At 40.7% G+C, this 21,079-nt stretch overlaps 1 protein-coding gene across 1 annotated transcript; it reads right to left on the bottom strand.

Annotated features, from left to right (window-relative positions):
• Positions 1-1,195: 1,195 nt before the first annotated feature.
• Positions 1,196-14,500, bottom strand: PYGO1 (pygopus family PHD finger 1). The gene is made up of 3 exons (XM_051797214.1): positions 14,343-14,500; positions 9,857-9,942; positions 1,196-8,107 (listed from the first exon to the last, which is right to left on the bottom strand). Exons 1-3 carry the CDS (start codon positions 14,389-14,391, stop codon positions 6,986-6,988), a joined length of 1,257 nt encoding a protein of 418 aa, XP_051653174.1. The 5' UTR covers positions 14,392-14,500; the 3' UTR covers positions 1,196-6,985.
• Between the last annotated feature and the right edge of the window lie 6,579 nt (positions 14,501-21,079).

Below are 21,079 nucleotides of genomic sequence, written 5' to 3'. Positions count from 1 at the left end.
AAAAGAGCTCCAATACAGCAACAAAAAGTCTATTTACTTAAAAGCCAGATCTCCAGTGCAAAGCTTGCAGAAGACAAAGCAAATACCACTAACACACTTTTATGCCAAAGTAGCAGATTTAGCTGCTAAAAGAGACAAAAGGGACTCAGCAAGGTCTCGAATCAACCTTAAAAGTCTTGTATTGATGTACATCTACAGAAACACCTCCTCTGTCCCACACACTCCACATCACAGGCTTACCTGGACAAATGGCTGCGCTCTCACCATGACACACATGCAAAGAGAGGCCCATTCGGGATCGTTCTTCTGTTGGCATTAATCTTATCAGTCAGAAGTTTGTAGTGAAAAGTTTCCAGTGCAAGAAACTTCATAGTGAAAAGAAAAATTATTCAGTTAAAAACCTAATTCCTAAATTCCCATCTCCTGTGCTATGAAGGATAGAGATGTACATTCCACACAAATCTTAATAATATTAGTAATATTCTGGACCTTCCAGCTGCTAATACACACATTCATCTTTTACGGGGTTATTTCACTTCTAATGGCGTCAGAGGCTTTAATATATGGGGAAAAAAAGATCCTTTAAATAGCTTACACTTTCTTATCTTTAATTATTAACCTTTTTTCCTCCCATCCTTTCTAAATTCTCTCTCTTATCCCTCCCTATCTTTCACAAAAAGAAGGAACATTTTATGAGACTCTTTTTATTACAATAAAATGTTTTGCATGTGTAGCTGGGGACCACCTGTATCAGTTGCTTTTAAATAGTATTGGCAAGGCAGTGATTTGGTATGTGTTAGTTCTGGCATTTTAACTAAGAGGAAGAGCTTTGTAATAAATTTATAAATTGGAATAAATAATTCTTTGATTAATCTCTTCCCAAGAGCAGAAAGTTATTTTAAAAAAATAAATCTATTCAGACAAATGGTGCTCAAGCCTTCCCTCCCATCCTGTAAAGAAAGAAATGGGGCTGAAGGTGCAAGACCTCTTCTAATCTGCTTTGAAGTTACTTCAGATTAACACCTTTACAGAACAGCAGGGCTCTCCAAGAGAGGCAGGAACTGTCTTTTCTGATCAGTATGACCTCATACTGTTTCTTGCAGGATTACACCTAATCCAAATGCATTTTCCCAGGCAAAACGGTAGAAGAGTCAATCTAGGCATTACATCATCTTCAGAAAAATCAACAGGCAACTTCCCCGCAAAAATTATCTTTATTTTAAAAGGAACTGAAACCAGACAACAGAAAGCAACAAAGTTACATACAGTGCCAGACAAAATCTACCATATACATTTTCCAAGAACACTTGAATCAGATTCTGATATATGTTCTTCTGAAAGGTAAAAATGTCACACCATTATTAACAAACAAAAAAAAAATTAAATGTCAACAATCTTAATCATCTTATATTTTGCATTGTTTGGATGGCAGTAGATTGGTAACTTGCCTTTTTCAACTCACCTTTAACACTGAAAGGACAATGTGGACAAAAAAATTCCAAGTCAGAAGGCCCTGAAGAACACAGTATTTGCTCTAAAGGCCACATAAAAAAGTTTGGAGGAAAGGCTATCTTTTAAATAAAAATCCCTAACAACTCTCTTATTTCACGCCTCAGAAAAAAAACTATCAAGAAAGGAAAAAAAAAAAAAGAGGAAATATATTATAAGTTTGCCCTCCTTAAGTTATATGGAAGTTCAGATTTAGAGCATCCTGCAGAGCAGAAGATGAGTGTCTAGGAACAGACATGACATCTCTCAGGACTCCAATCCCAAACTGTCTCCAGTACAGCAATTCCTGAAATACAGTGCACACATCTCCAAGTAAAAAGGTGGGGTAGGATCAAAAACTATTTTGAGACAGACTGTTTGAAGATGAAAAGGAAAATTAATCATGTATGGCAAACAATACAGAATTAGGTATTCCCAAGGTGTTGGGATAAGCCATTTCTGAACCAGGAAACTAAGGGCAACACTGAATACTTTAAGTTATAGGCAGCACCTCTAAGGGGCTGAACACCATTCAGAATTAATTACCTCAGAATTGATGAGACACAACACTAGGCCACTAAAGGGACCCTTTTTTATATATAAAGCAAGAAATTCAGAGGAGCTCCATATAAAGAAGTGAATGTGCATAACTCAAGATGTAGTGTAGGATATTATATTGCCTTAAAGAGTTCTGCTAAGTACACTTAGTTTCCAATTTTAAGGAAGAGTCTATTCTAATATAGAAAGCTTCAGACAAAACTTAGCAATTGCAGAATAACTTGAAAATACATCCAGTTCTACACCCTCCTGTATATATCTAATCACATCCAATAGATTAAAAAATTATATGCTTTGTAAACCAAGTAAAGAGTGTTAGAATAGAATTTTCACACCCATGAGCTGATTACCAAATATTCACCCATTTGTCATTGGATAATATTAAAAATTCATACTTACAGTTATGGTAACAAGATGACAATGCACACCAGTGCTGTGTGTTCTGAAAGGTACTTAGTTTTAATTATCATGAATTGCTACCACCTATCAAACCTCATTCTATGCAAGATACCACACCAGCTACCAATCCATAAACAATAATTTTTCACATACTTCATAGAGTAGCTTAAAACACATCATGGTATGAAATAATTTGTATTACATAGTAATTTAATCCCTGGCCACAGGGCTAATGCTGGACAAAGTCTGGAAACTTTTCCAATTTGAATTACATACATTAACTTTGCCACACAACACAGCACTAATGCATGTATTACATCAGACATGCTCTAATTTAAAATCAAAACAAAAGAGTTGCTGCAAAAATACATGTCACCAATGTGGAACACATTCAAGATTGTATAAAAAGTACTGAACTGATATCCCAAAACAGGTATATTTAAGCAGTACATAAGGAAAGATTAGTTTTAATATGAAACAGTCATTTAAGTCACATACAACATGATAAGAAGCATGACTTTCCTTTTTAAAAATGTTACACCAATACTTTTACTGCCAGGCAATGTTTATTTATAAAATGAAAGGGATGTACTTAATGCAGATAATGTGTTATCATATCAAGCTGGAATAAAGACAAATGTTAAAAAGGTGCTACATTTGAACACCACTGATTTTGTAAAAATCTCAAACCATAAAAGCATTTCACTTGCAAATATCACAGGCCCCAAACTGCAAACACTTTGAAACATTCTTGACTGTGTGCATGCAGCTCCACGGACTTCATTAATTCTCACATGCTTGAAATTAAGCCTGAAAAATGTGATTACAAAACTGGTTCTTAGATTAAAAACTTCAGAGGTCACAAAGCTTAATCTTCTTTGAGCAGCCCCTAAAAATTATATTTTTGCTTTAAGTAGAGCAAACTTCATTACTTTTCTCTAGTTTCTTGCATTTGAAGATCTCAGATAATAACTAGGCCTCTAAACAACCTCAGGAAGTAAGGATTAGTCTAATCTGCTGAAAGAGGAGACTGAGGCAGGCATAGTTAACCTGCTTGCCTCAAGTTGTAGAAGAGGTCAGTAAAAGAGCAAGAAACAGGATTTTTGGTATCTTATATACAGCACTGTCACTTACCCTGACCAATAAAACAAATGTTTTAAAGAGAAAAGTACGTTTTCTCATTTACAAGTGATCACTTGCAAAAAACCTTAAAGTATTAAGGACAAGACAATCCAGTTTATACTTATTTATTTCAGCCCGGGGAAAAAAAACCAACAAAAACATTTTGGGCAATATAGGCTGCATTTCTGACCACAACAAGGAACTATTTAAAAGGGACATGGGCACTTTCCATAAAAATGTTAAGGTTTGCAAGACTTACAAAATCTTTGCAATATTTTTGGTGTGCAGCACCAGTACAGTCTAAGTCACTAGTAATGAAAGAAGCACATGATAGTTCAATACAAATTGTTTCATGTAGAATATTACAAAACCCCTCACCTACTCTAGTCAACCCTCCCTCCCTCCCACCCTTCTATAACTAACTTCTAATTCTAATCAGCTGTCATTTTTCTAGGACCTTACTAATTAAACATGATTGCTGTTTCTCCTGTGCATACTTGAACTACTACTAGTCAATACATGCAGAGAAAAACAAAATATAACCCTCTCTCTAGATAAAGAGTTCAAGTATGCCAAGCGTGTATCAGTAGGGTGAGCATATCAGCTGGATGACTTTTGGAGATCTTCATCAGTCATATCTCCATAATCAGTGTGCTAACAAGTTTGGGTTTTGTTGTTCACTTGGTTTTATTTTTTATACTTGACATTTGCTAATGCCTTGAATTTGCAGGTTAACGAATGCAGAAAATTTACTGGGTTACAAACCCAACATAGTACCAGTTTGGAAAAACCAAAATAAATTGTTAGAATAAGTTTCACAAATACACAGTTTAAGGCCTTATGAAATGATATTCCAGTTGACTTTAAGTTTTTAAGAACACTAATGCCTTGACAGCTAATCTAGAAAATACTCGCCTAATTTCACGTAGGGTCAAGGAACAAAATTAAGAAATACGTGGCTATTTTAAATAAAATGTCTGCTTCAAAATATTGAACCATTAATCGGACTTCTGAGAAAAAATGCCCCAAAAATCTTCTCACAACAGGCATGGGGTGTGGGAATGGGAAAGGTAACAATATCATCATTGGTTTGTTGAATTTTCACTGAGCACATTTTTTATTTCATTTATGTTGCTGTGGGTGTGAACCAGCTCCACTACTTTCACAGTGCAAATTGTTGCAGAGATTAAACTGATTCCCAGAGGAACAAATCTATCTAAACAAGGTTTGGTTTAATTGCTACTTTAGGTACCAAAAGCAAATTCTAACAGTCTGTCAGTCATTAGGAAAACTACTGAAGAATAAATCTCTTTAACAGAGGTTGTTGCTTGGTTGGTTTTTGTTCTTTGTTTTTAAATATCACACCTCTAACAAAACAAGATTAAGTCTGGTTTCTGTACTAAATTAAAGCAACTGGTGATGAAAACAGAAGCCCTTGATCTGCCTTACAGTTTCTTTACATCTCCATACAGGAAATCCTCAAGATATGAAATATGTCATTTACACTTCAGACATTATTTTCTTTTTCCTGATGAGAGGCAAGAAAAAAAAAGAGGGGGCAATACTGCACTTACCCAGCAAAAATTTTCACTTTTAAAATAAAACAAGAAAAGTTATGCAGGTCTGCACAGTATCTTCCAGGAATGTACCACAGTAGAGCCCATTTAAAATCAAACACAACGGTGAACTAGCAAACAGGCCTCACTTTTCACTCATTAGCATAGCTTATCATAAAAACTACCTCTTTACTTTGATGACTGTATTTTATATCAGCTCCTACATCGCTCATCCTCACAGACTTGAAAAATTTATCTCATTAAGGAACGTGGCTGGCACCTGTAAGCTTGACATATGATTTAATTCCTGTTTAAAGACTGTTTCCAGCACGGTGGTGAGTATTACAGGCAGAGTCTGTTATTACAATGCCTCCTTTTATTAAGTCAGAACAACACTTCTCTCTAAAGAAACACTTCTTCAGTTGCATATGCAACTTTATCACGCTAAGGTTGAACTGTTCAAGGCTAGATGTTTCCCCACATTAAAAAAAGGAGAGTTATTTTTGAGATCAAGAATAAGATCAAATTACCTATATTAAAATAGAATTCTTAGCATCACACATGAAGCTCTACTGTCATTCATACTTGTCAGCAGGATATCAGGTTTAGCAAAGAAGCTTAAACTCCTGATTACTTACTCCTGAGCTAAACTCACCTGATATGAAAGCCATATTTTCTTCCTTCACCCTAGATTTCCCACCCCCTCAGTGCAAGACTGGCTGAGGCAGTGGTGGGAATTTAGTTTTAAGTCTGTGCTGGCCAAATTATCATGCAATTCAGAGCCTGTGCAGAGCACACTCCATTGCCTTGCACCCTCCTTCGTGCCAAGTGGACTGTGTAAGCTCTGGGTGACTGAGCAGGTTCCAGCCGAAAGCCCTGGAAGACGGGCAGGATTTTCCATGCACTAGTTCATTCACAATTCTTAGGCAGCACTGAGGCAGGAGACTGGAACCACCAGTGAGAAAGGATGAGAGAGAGGTGCATAACTGCACAACCATGACACGTGCAGACACCGTATCCTAATGTATGTGCTCAAGATAAATGAATTGAGGTTACATATGCAACCCTAGTTTTGGCATTCTCTAGATTTAAAGCACTGGACTTTATAAACTTGATCTGTTCTTTTTCCAATTTAATCATATTTCATAACTATTTCCAAATACTGCAAGACCCAGCAAGAGCCTTCAGCAAGTAAGTGTTTGCTGAGAAGTCAAAAGAGATTATTGCCTTTTCAAGGAAATAGAAATGTGTAAGAGTTAGCGGGTTTCATTGTGTTACTAAGTATGAATTCATCAATTTTTGAATAGCATGTTAATGCTTTACTTCAGAAAATAGGAAAAAGCACATACAAAATTCTCTGTATTTACCCTAAAATAACAACTATTAGTACTGCACATTCCTCCATGTCATCTCCACTATATTCAAAGAAAGGCTAGCAAGAACATCACCGTACATTCATGCCAAAAAACAAAAAAAAAGTAATGAGTACTTGCAAATATAGTACCATTAAAACCGAGCACTAAATGCTAGTGTTAGTTAACACATTAATACTAGCAAATTAGGGCTATTCATACAGGCACATTTTTTCCTTCAATAAAATTGTCAATGCACATTCTACTTCTGATCAATTGTCAGTTACAGTTCAATCAGAAACAAAAATATTCCATCCTGTGAAACATTTGCACACATAAAACTAAGAATCCAAAAGCTGAGATGGAAGTTTATGAATGAAAACAGATGAGGGGAAAAATAAGATGACAGCAATCAAACACAACTGATTGTCTGCAGAAAGTGAAGTAGCCAATTTGTAACCGAAACTTCATAGAAAGTATTTCATCCACCCCCACCACCAACTGAGGCTGTCAGCCCTCTGTGTTCAGTGCAGGTGGTCCTGCAGTCTCTCTCGTGCGCATCAACTGGACATCTTTGTCAGCCATGCAAGTATCACAGCCCCAAACCGCCGATGCTTCTGCCGTGAGAAGGCCGTACGCTGACTCCGTCATGCCCGTGCAGATCCGATGAAACCATTTCTGACAAGAGGCTTCACACAGGATGGCATCCTGGTCATCATTAACTTCATGGGTACAGATCCCACATGGATAGACAGGTTCAGAGGATGAGTGACCATGACGACTGGGATGAAGGGGTGTTTTGTTGCTCTTTTCAGAGTTGCATCCTTCAGCAGCACCTCGGGGCTGGCGGGACTTACTCTGAGTCCCATTGGAATGCCCAGCATTGGTGTTATCAGCACTGTTGGAATGGCTATTATCCTGATTTACCACATTGTTTCGAGTAACATTTTTTAGGTCACTGTTACCTTGACTCACAATGTCCTCTGTCCTGTGATGATGCTGATGAGCAGCAGTGTTCTGGCTGGATGCTTTGCTTGCACCTTGATTAAAGTCTTGCTTCTGTGCTGATGATTTTGTCTGGTTGTATGTGTTTGGTGGAGGAACAAAAGAATGGTTTGACTCTAGCTGAGAATTTGGAAAATTTGGATTGTTTCCAGGACCAAAATTAGATGGCACATCAGGGTGAGGTATCTGACCAGAATGGCCAAAGTTCTCCCCAGGATTTGGCCTGAAATGCTGAGCAGGCATACTGACATTTTGATTTATCTGACCACCACTATAAGGGGGCTGATTCCCAAAACCTGGGTTATCATGTGGACCAAAGCTGAAAGAGTGAGGTCGACTAAAACCCATGCCCACAGGGTTTTGAGGAAGAGGATGTGGTTGGTTTCTGAGGGAGTAAGAACCACCGTATGGCGAGGACACTCTGGGCAGCATGTGAGGTGGCATTCTGAAAGTGTTATAGCCTCCAAAGCCAGGATAACCAGGATTACTAAAGTATGGATTTCCTGAAGGAAGCGGTTTATAAGACACAGTATTATAGTTGTCATCAAATGGATTTGCAGCTACAAGGTGGTCAGAGCTTGGATTCGGCGGTGGAGCATATTCAGATGGAGGAGGAAATGATGATCCCTACAAATATTTTAAATACAACATTTCAATTAGTTTTAGTATTTGCCTGCAAGACAGACCAACCACAAAGGTCCTGGATTACCAATACTACTGCTGAAAGAACTGTTCAGCTGTTGTGTAAAACTCACCCGCTGTATTCTGCCAGGCTGTCTGAAATTTCAGTACAGAGGCAAGAGAGGAGTCTGTGCTCCAGATAATATGATGATTTATAGTAGTCTCTGTGTTTTAAAAATTTTGCAGTTGCACAACCGTGCTTCTGAAAATACTATTTGATATGTGACTTCTATTTCTTAACCTTTTACAAAAGACAAGCAAAATACAGACAGCCAAGTGCCACAAACACATGCACAAAGTATTTCCAAATGTTGAAGAGCAGATTTAAGCATTTCCTTAGTCTCATTTTGGGTTGATGTTACTGAATATAGGCCTCTTAAGACACCCTACTTCTACAAGGATATAAACCTAATGTTGCTATAAACCTAAAAAAGGCATATAGAATATAGCAGTCAGCAGATTGGTATTTTCTATACTCTGCAGAATATTCTACACTCTGTAGATTTCTGTACAAAAAAAGAGGCCTTCAGTGATTGTGGACAGTCTGCAAAGCATAGTCAGTAGGCATAAAATACAAGGATTATGCTCTGGTTACAGAGCCCAGAAGCTGTTCAAATGTCACCAAAGTGGCTATACAATTGAAATTCATTCTAGACTAGCCTGTAGGGAACATCTACTGAGTTCACCCTACATTAACTGTGCTCACAGAAAGCATTTCCTCGTAAGTACTAATAAACTAAGATTGAGCATTTATTTAAAAAAACCCAAAAAGGTAAAATTTGCTGCACTGTAAATGCAGTAAGGTACACTGCATTTTCTTACACCAGGTAAGAAAAGAACAGAAGCTAGTCTGCATAGCCTCTGAGTTATTATCATTCCAGAACACAAGGAAAGTTCCACCATGATAGAAGTCTGAAACCTTTTAGAGTAACTGAATATTTCTCAGAGCAGGTTTCACCATGACTACTTTAAAACAAAACAAAAATTAAGAGAACAGATCCACATCTCAATGGACTGTGAATAAGCCTAACAGAAAGTGATTGTTTGACCTATACAAGTACAGTTACTCTCACTGGGCAGTACCAAACTAACAGATAATCTCACTCAAAGGTGAATGAACACACAATGGGAAATTCTGCACTACAAGTATCCAACTGCTTAAGATATTTTGTATTCAGGTTTTCTTTTCTAGGAAGAAAAACTGCATAGAAATGTCAAATTGCAGGGATTCACTGGAAAGGAGCTATACTTGCCTCACAGCTTTTGCTTGAAAATAACTTCAGAAGTATGCCAAGAATTTAGTCAAAGCATTAGCAAACTGTTCTGATTCATTAGCCCACAAACTTACACATAATGAAATGAAAGTAAAGAGAAAAGTAGTCTCATGGCAACTACTCATGCTGTACAGACTTCTACAAATGGCTACAAAGTCATTAAAAAAAAAAGTCTGTCTCAGAATCAAATCCATATGGTAAAAATACAAGTTGCTGCAGTCGCTCTGTGCTCCTGTCTTTATAGGTCTATGGCAACCTACAGAGATTAAAATAACTTTAGTGCCAAGAACTACTATTAGGAATATTTTGTACACAGCTGCTATTTGTGACAACAGACTGATACTCTGAACAATGTGAGACAGTCACACCAGCAAATAACATTTGAGCCCTCTATTTATTAAGAAATCAAAAGAGAATTTACCTGTGTATTTCCTTTCCGTTTTTTCTTATCAGGGCTTCCAAGTTGAACTCCTGGTCCTCCTAACCCATCCAATCCACTGTCACCACCTACAAAATTTCAATCAGTGCAATAGTGCATTAGTTTTCTTACAGACCACATTGCAAGTTTGCCTCTGACTGCCATAGCCACAGATATTTGTTACAAATACTGAACTTACAATGTAAAGCAGCAGAGTTAATGTAAGTCCTTAAGGAGCAAACATCTGGACATAAGTTAACATACCTCCTATGTGCTCTCTTACTCTACTGCCACTTTAACAGCCAATTCATGCTCATTACTGTGGGAATAAACATTTCCATTTATTTTATGTTTATCTGTCCCTTGGTTCTTAACAACTCCACTTCAACAGTCAGAAGTATTTCTTGTTTGCATAACTCATAAAACTTTCAAAGGAACTGCATAACACCATGCCTAAGATTCACCTCTTATTTAACTTACACAGACACAGCATTTATCAAACTCACTGTGGCAACAGACAACAGTGTGTTACAATCCACCGTGAAGGAAAAGCAAACAGTAGCAGATTCATGAACGAAAACCACCAAAAACCTGCCGTGTTGTTTAGAGAGATCTCCAGTTTATCAGATCTAAATTTCACTAAATGCAAGACTTGATCCAACAAAAAGACACCTGCCAAAAATGAGAGGGGTTCTAAGTGAACCTGCCCTACTCTGCAGAAACCTCACAGAATAACTGAGCAAGGCTCTGGCACAAAAAGAAATAATGTTCATTTCATTGGTCACTCAATCAGACTTTACCCTGAGCAGTACAAAGAGATATCTGTACTTCACCTGGGATTCTTCTTCACCTTTCATAACAGCAGGACAAGCTCTCAAAGTTGTATAAATCGTGGCTTTCATTTTTAAAGCCCTAGTCAGACTGAGGATGAAAAAAAGAATAAAAAATCTAGCACACTCATTATCCCAGTCAGTCTGTCTTCATGGGGCTCAAGCGAAATTGCCATCATTTGGGAATGCAAGGAAAACCCTGAGCTGAAGTACAAAAAGCATTATCAGGTGATATGACAGCAACACATGTTACATTAATAACATCATTACATTCATAAACTATGTTAAATTTTTTCCCAGGGCCATTAATATAATAGCTTTTTTTCTCTTTTATATAAATATATAGTAACAGGATAGAAGAATAAGCAGGCAATCCAACTTAAAAATCTTACTGTTTTTTGTTTACAACTCATATTCAGAATACAAGTCAAACTTTATCAAGATGCAAGCACACAGCTGAACACACAGGTCTTTATTACCAAAAGCAACCTGAAGATAACTGTGAATTACCAACAGAATTATGCAAAGCAGCATACGACATTACACTGCTCTGTGTTAGACAAGTGTTCCCAGCAGACAGGTAAACCAGCTTTAGGACTATTCAGTAAGTAACAAAAAAATCTCTTCTCACAGGGGCAAAGCAGACTTACTGTATACAGAATGAAATATCCAGCAGTTATTTCAAATACTCCTGATCAAAGGAGGCCCGTCAAATTTTCACTCCTTGCACTTCCTTTCTCCCTGCCTCCTTTTTTTTGAGGTTTCATGGAATTTACCAGTCCTACCTCAAGTCACAATCCAGCTCTACCTCTGCTTTATTAAGTTCCTTTTGGCTTTAGCTGTCACTGTTGAAATTTAATTTCATTTTTCATTATACATAAGGAAGATATATGGACATCCCAGATCAACACCTATCAAATTTTAAGTCTGAATTTCAAAGACAAGGGCATGAAGTCACCATCAGGTTCTCAAAATAAACTCACACTTGCACACAGCATATTGTGGTCTAACCTGCCATCAGAAAAACTAGGGATTACTCTTTCAAAGAGTCCTTTTTGCCTTGTTTTAGACTATAAAATCCTGTGTATACTTAGTGTGCTATGACAGATTGCCACTGCATTACCTGTAGATATCAAATAATCACAGCATAAATTTTTACATGAGGAATGATGGCAAATTTCCCTTAAATTTCAACTCTATAAGTCATCTTGATAATCTACTTTCCCAAAACTGTCCCTGCACTTTCATTAAGCTTCTTCTGCAGCATTCATATAAGTTTACACTAAATTCAGTGCAAGATTGTACTGTGAGCACCAATCCTCACAACTGCATAAAACACACTCCTGTTCGTGGCCCCACACTTTTAATGCACCAACGACTTTAACCACTGTTAGCAAAATATTACAAATATCCAGATTTCTTTTAATAAAGTCAACAACTAGCAGCACAGACATTAGTAAATCTGTGATCAAGCAGAATACTGAGGATCATATGCAAATGCTGGTTTACAGTAGTATAAATTAAAACTTTAGAGAATTACGTACAAATTTCCCTCTCAGGGATATCATTCTTCAAAAACATAAGTATATGAATATTAGAATTCCAGTGACAAGTTCCATCAACTTCTACCTGAATTACTTACATGGGTGAAGCCATTCATTTGCCTACGTTTACAGAAGTGAGTCCTGCATCTGGAAAGGCACAAAGCTTTTGTATTTTCAGTTCTCACCGTGTGAGGCCAATGATTTGATTCAGCCCTGAGAATTTATATTTTCCCTGTGGATTCTATAATGATTTAATTTATACATGAAAGGAAACAGAATGTTAGTCCTAGCATACCTCCAAAAAAGAGTGAATAAGACTCATTTTCATGCAGCCAAAATAAACTTTCCACAAAGTCACTTTTGGTATCTACCACATAGACTTTCATTAAAGGTGTACTGAGCACTTTGGAATGCTGCACAAATGAAAAATTATTTCATTGTCCAAGACTAGTTTTTCAGGCAAAAATACAATCCATTTGACTGGGACATCAAATATCTAACAAATCTAGAGATATAAATTCATATCTGATAACTATGCCCGTACTAAACTACAGATCAAATTTATTTCAGCCATTCACATTTGGGCAAAGGAGAAGAGGTAAGCCCTGTATTCTTTTTCACTTCATACATGCACAAGATGGACATCTTCAGTGTTAGTCAGAACTGCAACTTGTAGTTTTGTTTACATATTAAGAGTTTATGACTTTGCATGTAATTTATGCCATACTTAATATAGTGCAAATACACTATGGAGTATTTTCATACTCACTGACAAATCTCTGTCTAGGTTTCTACAGGAAGGATGCCGGAGTCTTTTTAAACAGTGATTTATCTCAGTAAGAACGTTTTCCCAAGAAACATAAATGGCTGAATAAACTTTTCATGATGGACAGAAAAACTAAAAATGGTCTAATTTCACCCAGATTTGGTGAGCCTATGCTGTGGCCCTGACACTGTAAACAGATTCGATATTAAGCGGTAATCTCGTGGAACTTGGTGGGTAACTCAGGCATGTGAAACCATATATGCTTAAATATTTGCAGAATCGGGGCTTGAGAGTGGAGGAGTCTAATGAATCCCAGTCTCCTTTGTAACGCTGTTGTGTGCTTTCACTCCCCCAAGGTTGCAACCCAGCTGTTACTAGAACAGTTTCAGAAAAGCAAACTGTAAATCTGTGACAATATGCACCTTTCCCCACTTACCCAACCAGGAAAAAAAGCTTAAAACATCAGGAACAATAGAATGCCAGAGGCAAAATAGGAGGCGAGAAAAAGAGAAGCACTAAATGGCAGATTTTATAATTTTGCCATGATTTTCACCCAACTCAGTCACTCAGCCTGCCGCCTTTCATCATTTCATTCAGAAAAGCATTTCTGTTTTTAAGGGCTATAAGGACACAACTACCGCCACGCAGGCTGATGTGCCACTGCCATTAAAGTCGGCTGCACTGCCGAACTCGGAGGAGACGCCGCATTTCTACCCTTCTCCCTACACCTTTGAAAGAAACGCACATTCCAAACCTCACCAGAGCCACACACCGGTGCTATTAATAAAGAACACTATTTCAATATTTTTTTTTTCATTTCCCGAAAAGGGAAAGACAAAACCTCAACAAGACTCAAGCACAAGAGCCGAGACCGGGGGTAGAAGAGCGAACACTCAAGTGTAATTTATGAGCTCTGCATCAGCACGAACTCGGACATGTGGCACCGCCGCCGTATTCCCTTGCACCAGCAGTATGCTCGCTGCATACTAATGCGCCGCACATCCCCAGACACAGCGGAGCCAGGACCGCACGCCCCCCCCGCCCCAAGGGACACACCTGCGCGCACCGCCAGCCCCGCCGCCGCTTCTCCAGGCCCGGCGGCTGCGGGAGCCCGCGGGGCCCGGCCGGGCCCCACCGAGCAAACTTCGCGCGGCCCCCGCGCCGTCGGCCCCGCCGCCAGCGCCGGGAGGGAGTGCGGCGGGGGCGGCCCGGCCGGGGCTGAGCGGCGGGAGCCCCGCGGGCAGCGGCGGCGCGGGCGGTGCGCGCATCCCGCGGCTCGGCCGCCGCTCCGCACGGGAGCCAGGCCCCGCCGGCAGCCGCCCCCGGGCCCGGCCCAGCCCTCCCCGTACCTCGGGATCTCTTCAGCACGATGGGGTCCTTCTCCTGTTCCGCTGACATTACAGACAGCAGCGCATGGCTCCCAGGGCGGCAGGAATCGGGGCTCTTTGATGCTGCTGCTGCCGCCGCCGCCGCCGGCCCGCACCCCGCCCCCTCCGCCCCCGCCTCCTCCGCCGCCGCCCCCGCCCGCCGCTGCCGTAGCCGCCGCCGCCCCAGCAGCGGAGCTGCGAGACTTTGCAAAGTTTGGGCGCGGGAGGGCTCCGCGGCCGCCTGCGGCGGGGGCCGAGCCAGGCGGGGGCCGGCGAGCGGAGCGGCGCCGCCCGGGGGTCCGCGGAGCGCCGATCCGCGCCGGGCAGGGCCCCCGCGGGCTGCGGACGGCCACCCCGCCCGGCCCCCTCCGCCGGGGCTGCCGGGCCCCGCGCAGCGCCCCCGCCGGACACGGGCGCCGCTCAGCGCGCCGAGCCCCGGCAGACGCTGCCCGCGGGCTCCCGGGCGGGCAGGGCAGGCAGCGCCCGCGGGGCTCCCCGCGCCCCCGCCATGAGCGCGGCGGGACCGCCGGCCCCGGCCGCGCTGCCGCTCCGAACAAAGGCGCCGCGCCGGGGCGGCTCCGCCCGCTCCGCCACCCTCCGCTCGGCCACCGCCGGGGGTCGGTCCGGCCGCGGGGCACCCCTGGGGCGGGAGCGGGGCAGGGACCGCCCCCCGCCGGGGCCGCCGTGAGGGGAGTCGGTGCCCGGGAGCGGGTCTGGGCTGCGCTCCCGGACCGTCAGGGGTTTCACGGCTCGGCACGTGCCTCACGCCCGCTTCCCGCCTCCGGGCTGCGGCTCCAGGTCCTCCCAGCCCACGCGGGGTGTTTCCTGAGGGGCTGGAGAACCGCGCTCCGGCGGCTCCCGAGCGGGCGGGAGGGCCCTCACAGGTGTCACCCGCCAGTCGGGTCTCTGGCCTGAGGGGACGACACAACCCACTGGGCCCGCCTGGTGCCCTCGCAGTGTTGGTGAACCCTTGAAAAACACACAGTGACTGGTAAAGCGCTGACGGTGTCACTGCAATTTTGAGGAAGCACATTCTGCCAAGGTTTTCCGTCTTCTGAAGTGGCTGCATTTCAGAGTTGTTACGTATGGAGTTCTTGATCTAGATCAAAACTGTTAATCAACTGTATTAAAAATACCTTTTGAATAAGGATTTATCGTCCCTTAGCTAGGATAAAAATGCCCAGCTGTGCAGGGTGGGATTTGCTCACATGTCTGACTTCACAATTCCCAGCAGTGCTATTTATTTATATACCTTCTTGTTAGGTACTTTTCCAGTACTTGGAACACTTGCTGAAGGGTGAAGTGATGTTTGTGTACAGGTTAAGATATTGGTACGACTATGTTTTTACTTTTACATGTCTAACTAAATAAAGTGGAGAAAGTAATTCAATTTATGTCGATTTCAGTGCTTCCCTAGACACCACTTTTATTTGTCCACAGTCTCTCACTTTGCAGCGATCCCAGAACACGTGTACCTCGAAGTACAACGTACTGCCAGTGTCCTCATGGGATCTCCTGCTTAATTTTGTGTAATCTTACTGAAGAGAAGTATAGCCTGTTATTAGCAGGGTGGGTGTGAGCTCATCTATATTTGGAGAGAGATGTGCCGTATCTGCAAAGAGATTTGCATTTTCTGTGCCGGAGCTTGCTGCAGGCCTGGCTGATTCTCCCAGGGCTGCACGAGCTCTGTGCACGGCTGCCGTGTAATGGCATGTAGACTGTAATTATGGATGCGCAGATTGATGTCACTGAGTCTATAAAGGTTCCTACGGGGAGATTGTCTGCATCAGAAATGGGAGCTGGGAATTCAGATTTAACCCAGTGCTCTAGTTGCAAAAAAATTATGTCTGTTTTGCTGTTCAGCCAAATTCAGCCTTAACTTGTACTCAGGTCTTTTGTGAGCAGTCCGAGAATCCTGTTGGATCAACTTTATACTTCTAAACCCTCACTGGAAATAGTTGATGCAATATCTGAAATGAACTTATTTGCTGGCTCAGGTGCCTACACCATCATCTCAAATATTCCCCAAAAGTCTGTGGAAGTTCTCCACCTGACAAGCCTCACTGCTCCTTGGAACACTGCTCCTTGCTTGTCCTTAAAATTACTCCTCTTCCTCTCAAAAGCTGACATTAATTAAGAAAGCTTAGGGGTACCTAGTAGCAACCTTCCAACACCTTAATGGAAGTTACTAAGGAAAGAGAGACAAAGCTCTTAACAGAAGAGTGTGACAGAAAAATGAGACTCAATTTCAAATGAGCCTCCAACTGGCTGGGAGTGGGGGGTAGGTATTTTTCTGAGGCTAAGCCAGCTTTGGGACAAGAAACTAAAGAATTTGTATAACCTCCATTCTGGGAGTTTTTCAAGACCCGACTGGGCAAAACTCAGAAGAGCCTGGCCCAAGTTCAGTGTTAACCTTGCTTTGTGCAGGAGGCTGGACTCAAAGTCAAGACTGCCAAGGTCCTCTGAACTGTAGTGATTCTGTCATTCTGAAATAATTTTCTTCTTTTTAACAATAACCAACCACACAGAAAGCTCTTCTTCCCGGCCAGTTGTGAACAAATACTGTTGTTCAGTATTTCAGAACTCACCCTGACTGTGAAAAGGGTGGCTTTGGTGAGATAACAGTAACTTCAACTAAGTGACTCAGACCTACAAATGTTATTAAGTACAGAGGAGCTGGTTTGATAACTTCTAGGTTCTTTTCCTTCTGAATTCAGGTTGAAAAGAAGGCTATTGAGTCTTTCTGTACAAACTACCAGAAGGCGAAGGAAGTTTTTTTACCGATCGTTGTCGTAGCATCTGAACATTCAACATTGCATTACAGTTTCAGGAGAGAAATATCAATGAAACATGGATCCACAATACAGCATTAACACTTAAACACAAAAACAAAAACCAAAAGCACTTACTGCATCTTCTCACATGTATCTACTGCAAATCTCAGGAGGAGAGAGTAGCAGAGCATAGACGCCCATTTTGACAAGGTATGATTGTATGCAAATGTGCTAATGGAAAAAATATAAACACCTCAGAGGAATTTACTGATGTTTATGGAATTTAGAAAGGGGAAAAGTGGAAGATTTTTTTCCATTTCAATTTATGGGGGCCAAGATATCATGTCAGAGGAATAAAATTAGAAAAGCAAAAAAAAAGCAAGCATAACATCAGAAGGGAAAAAGTCAGAAACAGACTGAACTATGTAACTCTGCCACTTCCAGTACTAGGGGAAAATACAGAAGTTTTTCTCTCATGTAAGCCAAATATGTTCTAAAATAAAGCACATAGAGCTTTACTGTCATTTATAAACTCATTGCAGGAGATTCCCTACATAGCAAGACTGAAATGGATCCCTGTGCAATGGACATGGACCTGGGAGTCCAGCAGGATCTTGCAGAAAGGCAGTGCCAAGGTATGGCATCCAGCAGCACCTGTGCAGGTTTTCTGGCATATAGACCCAAAAGTTGAGCAGCCAGTAGTCTCTCCCACCTGGACAGAAAGTGTTGAGCTGGAAAAAAGGGACACATTTAATGAAATCTGGATTGCAATCATCTTAGCTCATAAAAGTATTCCAGCATTAGTAGATTTGATTGCCCTACCTGCTATGAGGGAAAAAATACAATAATTCATTTTTCTAAAGGCTTTCTTTTCATGTCACACAACTTTAAGTGCTAACTCTACAATCTTGTACACATCTCACAGAACTGCAGTGATAAATAGGACTGTTTATCAAGGCTGGAGGGAGAGTCTGTCAAGCCCGAGACAACAATAAAAACCTGGTTTTGTTGTTTTGCTGGAGTTACACCTCTTCCTCCACACTTGTTTTTTCTCATCCTCCACACCTCCCTTTGTTGGTAGTAAAACTAAACATGTGCATGTTTATAAGTCACACTGAGATGTGCTTTTCATGCCTTTTTAGTCTGGCTGGTTATGCAGCTGATACTGCTTCGGGAAAATGTGTTAACCAGGTCCCTTCTGGGTCTGTGAGACGTAGAGCATCTCTCTGCCCATCTGAGGGGTTGTAGCTGTAAGTGAAACAGTCTGAGCTCAAGTCGTGGAAGCTATTTCAGTGCAAGCTGCTCCCCTACTGGTGAACACTACATCTGTTCTGGTGATGGAAACCAGGTCTCACCAGCCCACGTCTGTTTTGTTTCTGCTTTTAATCAACAAAAATTAAAACTGTCCAAACTCCTGCATTAGCCGTTCAGCCACAAAATATAAAATACAAAACAAAATCTAATAATTGTTTATTCATGTTTCAACTTTAATCTGAAATTAATATAAAACTGTTAGTAGGGGAAAAGTGGTTTATTAATTGGTCCATGAAAGAAGGTAAGATTTTTTTCTGTAGTCCATTGCATTAGTTTTCTCAGACACAAGTCTGAGAATGATCGTGCCTTTGTCTAATCACAAGGCAAATCACTGGCTGATGGAACACATTTTTCTAAGCTTTGCAAGACAAGTTATTAGAGGACTGATCAAAAAATGTCTCAGAAATGTGTACAAAGGGCACTCCAGTGTCATAGCTATACTGGAACAAAATTTTTAAAGTTCGAAGCAAGCTCTTAGTTCTGAAACTGAGCAAGACTAATTGATATTTTTTTTTGAGTGCACACTTACCTTTTTCAGCTTGTAGTTAAGATAGGTATTTGCTCAGGTATTTCAGAAAAAAAGCAACTTTCATGCACTCTTGCCAACAGCACAACTTATAAAGTTAAAACCTACAATTTTCCAAAAGTTATAAATTATAAAATTATATATCAATATACAAAATTAATTAGTATCTAAACTATTACAATACGAATATGATATTGACTAGGAACTTACATTTAATTATTGTATATATATATATATTTATATAAACACCAAAGTACAAAAGTTTTGACTTTTGAAAGAAATCCAGTGTGTGTATATATATATACGCATTAAAAAACCTCATTTGATCTTCAAGTCGCCAAGGAACGTAAAACCTTTATAATAAGTAAAAAGGAACTTTCAGTTTGCCATGTTAACACCAATATAATAAATTTGAGAAAAGGAAAAATTTATGTTAAACAAACCTTTGTGGGCTTCTCTGAAAAATGGATAACTGTCTACTCAAAGAGGTGGTCGCCTGTTGAGCAACGAATAGTGAAATGGGGACACTCTGTGGGGAAAGGAAAGAAATGCAATTTCTTGCACTTTCTGGATCATTGTCTTGAATCCTTTGCATTTTCCTGTTTATCATGGTGTGATGAAAAGAGAGGCAAGCATTTAATTCCTACACTGCATCACTTACAAAACCCCAAATAAAGGAAATATATTACAAACATTGTTAGAAAATCCAGTAAAAAAACTCCACTATGAAATCTCAGCATTCCGGCATCCTTTAAGAGGAGCTAACAAATCCAACTTAGTTATCTCCTTTGTTTATTGTGCAACAAAAGTAGGGAAGAACACAAGAACAGATCACTAAATATGCCTAAGTACACCATGACCTAGTTACATAGATGCTGCACTCCCCCATTACAATTGAGAGCAGCTTCCTTAATCCCCAGGCTAAAATTCACATGAAATCCAGGATTTCAAGAAAAGAATGTGGAACTAATTATTTAAAATACATGCATTATCTGTCCACAAACACCAAACTGGATTAAATTGCTTGACATATATTATGTCTAATGGGGATGATTCCAAATCTGAAGTTTAGAGGCAGAAGTTTTGGGATACTATAGAGATGTTCCTACAGGGATCCTATAATTTAGTTATCTGCAACTGCGGGGCTGGGCTCTAAGTTTTGGCCCAGCTGAGCTACAGAAAAGGAACACCATCACAAACTCTTAAAACCCTGTTGAATGCTAAACCGAGCTGCAGAGTGCTCCTATTAAAAGGCTGTTTTTCAGTCAACCCAACTACAAACGGCAACCTCCTAACTTGGGGTGAGACTTCTAAAGCACGGGCTATGGCACTGCTGAGTGCCAGTGTCCCATCTCTGGCCAGGGTTCAAAAGCTCATCAGGGAGGTGACTTCTGAGTCTTCACAATGGCACAGGTGAACTCCTGGGTACTGCTGGTGATTGCAGGCTGTGCTACAGTGGCTTCTGACATGCTGACCTGCTTCACTAATGTTATCTTACTCTGCGTAGATCACAAAGCTATAGATGCAGTATATTAAAAATGAGACTGCTTTCCTCTTTAATGTAGTTATTTTTCTGCAAAGTGTTGTAAAAGCCAATATCAGAATTCTTCCTATTATGAACTAGAGGTTGTCTTGCTTTTGATTTGGCAGAAGAATTTTAATTGAAATACTTAGAACTCAAGCCTGGAGTTAACTTACCCTTTGAAGCTGGAAATCTTGATCTCAAGGGATTCATTCTGCCTTGACTGTGGATTTTGTGTAAAGCAAAGCCAGATTGTCTTATTTGGTAGAGACTGAGCAAGCTGTTACTGACTTTTAAATATTCAGGATCTATTCCAAAGCATGACGGTTGCTAACATGAATAATTTTTAATGGATTTTTTTTTTCATTATTTTACAGTCTGTGCTGTAAACTATCTTACTTCCAACTTCAATTGCATAACCTAATACAGGGAAGGCTATGAGCAAGTGGTTCAGTGGGATTGTTTTAAGCTAATATGTCTGTAAACTGCAAAAAGTGAGGAGGCAGCATAGACTGAGCTGTCACTCGTCCCCTGGTGATAGATTTCAGCAAACCAGAGGGGTTAATCTCCTAGATCAGCACAC

Source organism: Manacus candei, unplaced genomic scaffold, assembly GCF_025592945.1.
Source record: "Manacus candei isolate 608988 ecotype Guabito, Panama unplaced genomic scaffold, ASM2559294v1 h1tg000046l, whole genome shotgun sequence".
Lineage (NCBI taxonomy): Eukaryota > Metazoa > Chordata > Aves > Passeriformes > Pipridae > Manacus > Manacus candei.
Note: the sequence above shows the minus strand (reverse complement) of the source record. Positions and strands in the feature narration are given on the sequence as shown.

Excerpts from the sequence above, each read along its gene's own strand:
- PYGO1 (XM_051797214.1), bottom strand. The coding sequence starts at position 14,391 with ATGTCAGCGGAACAGGAGAAGGACCCCATCGTGCTGAAGAGATCCCGA. Across the intron at positions 9,943-14,342 it reads CGTGCTGAAGAGATCCCGAG|GTGGTGACAGTGGATTGGAT; the intron begins GTACGGGGAGGG and ends GAAATTTTGTAG. Across the intron at positions 8,108-9,856 it reads AACGGAAAGGAAATACACAG|GGATCATCATTTCCTCCTCC; the intron begins GTAAATTCTCTT and ends AAATATTTGTAG.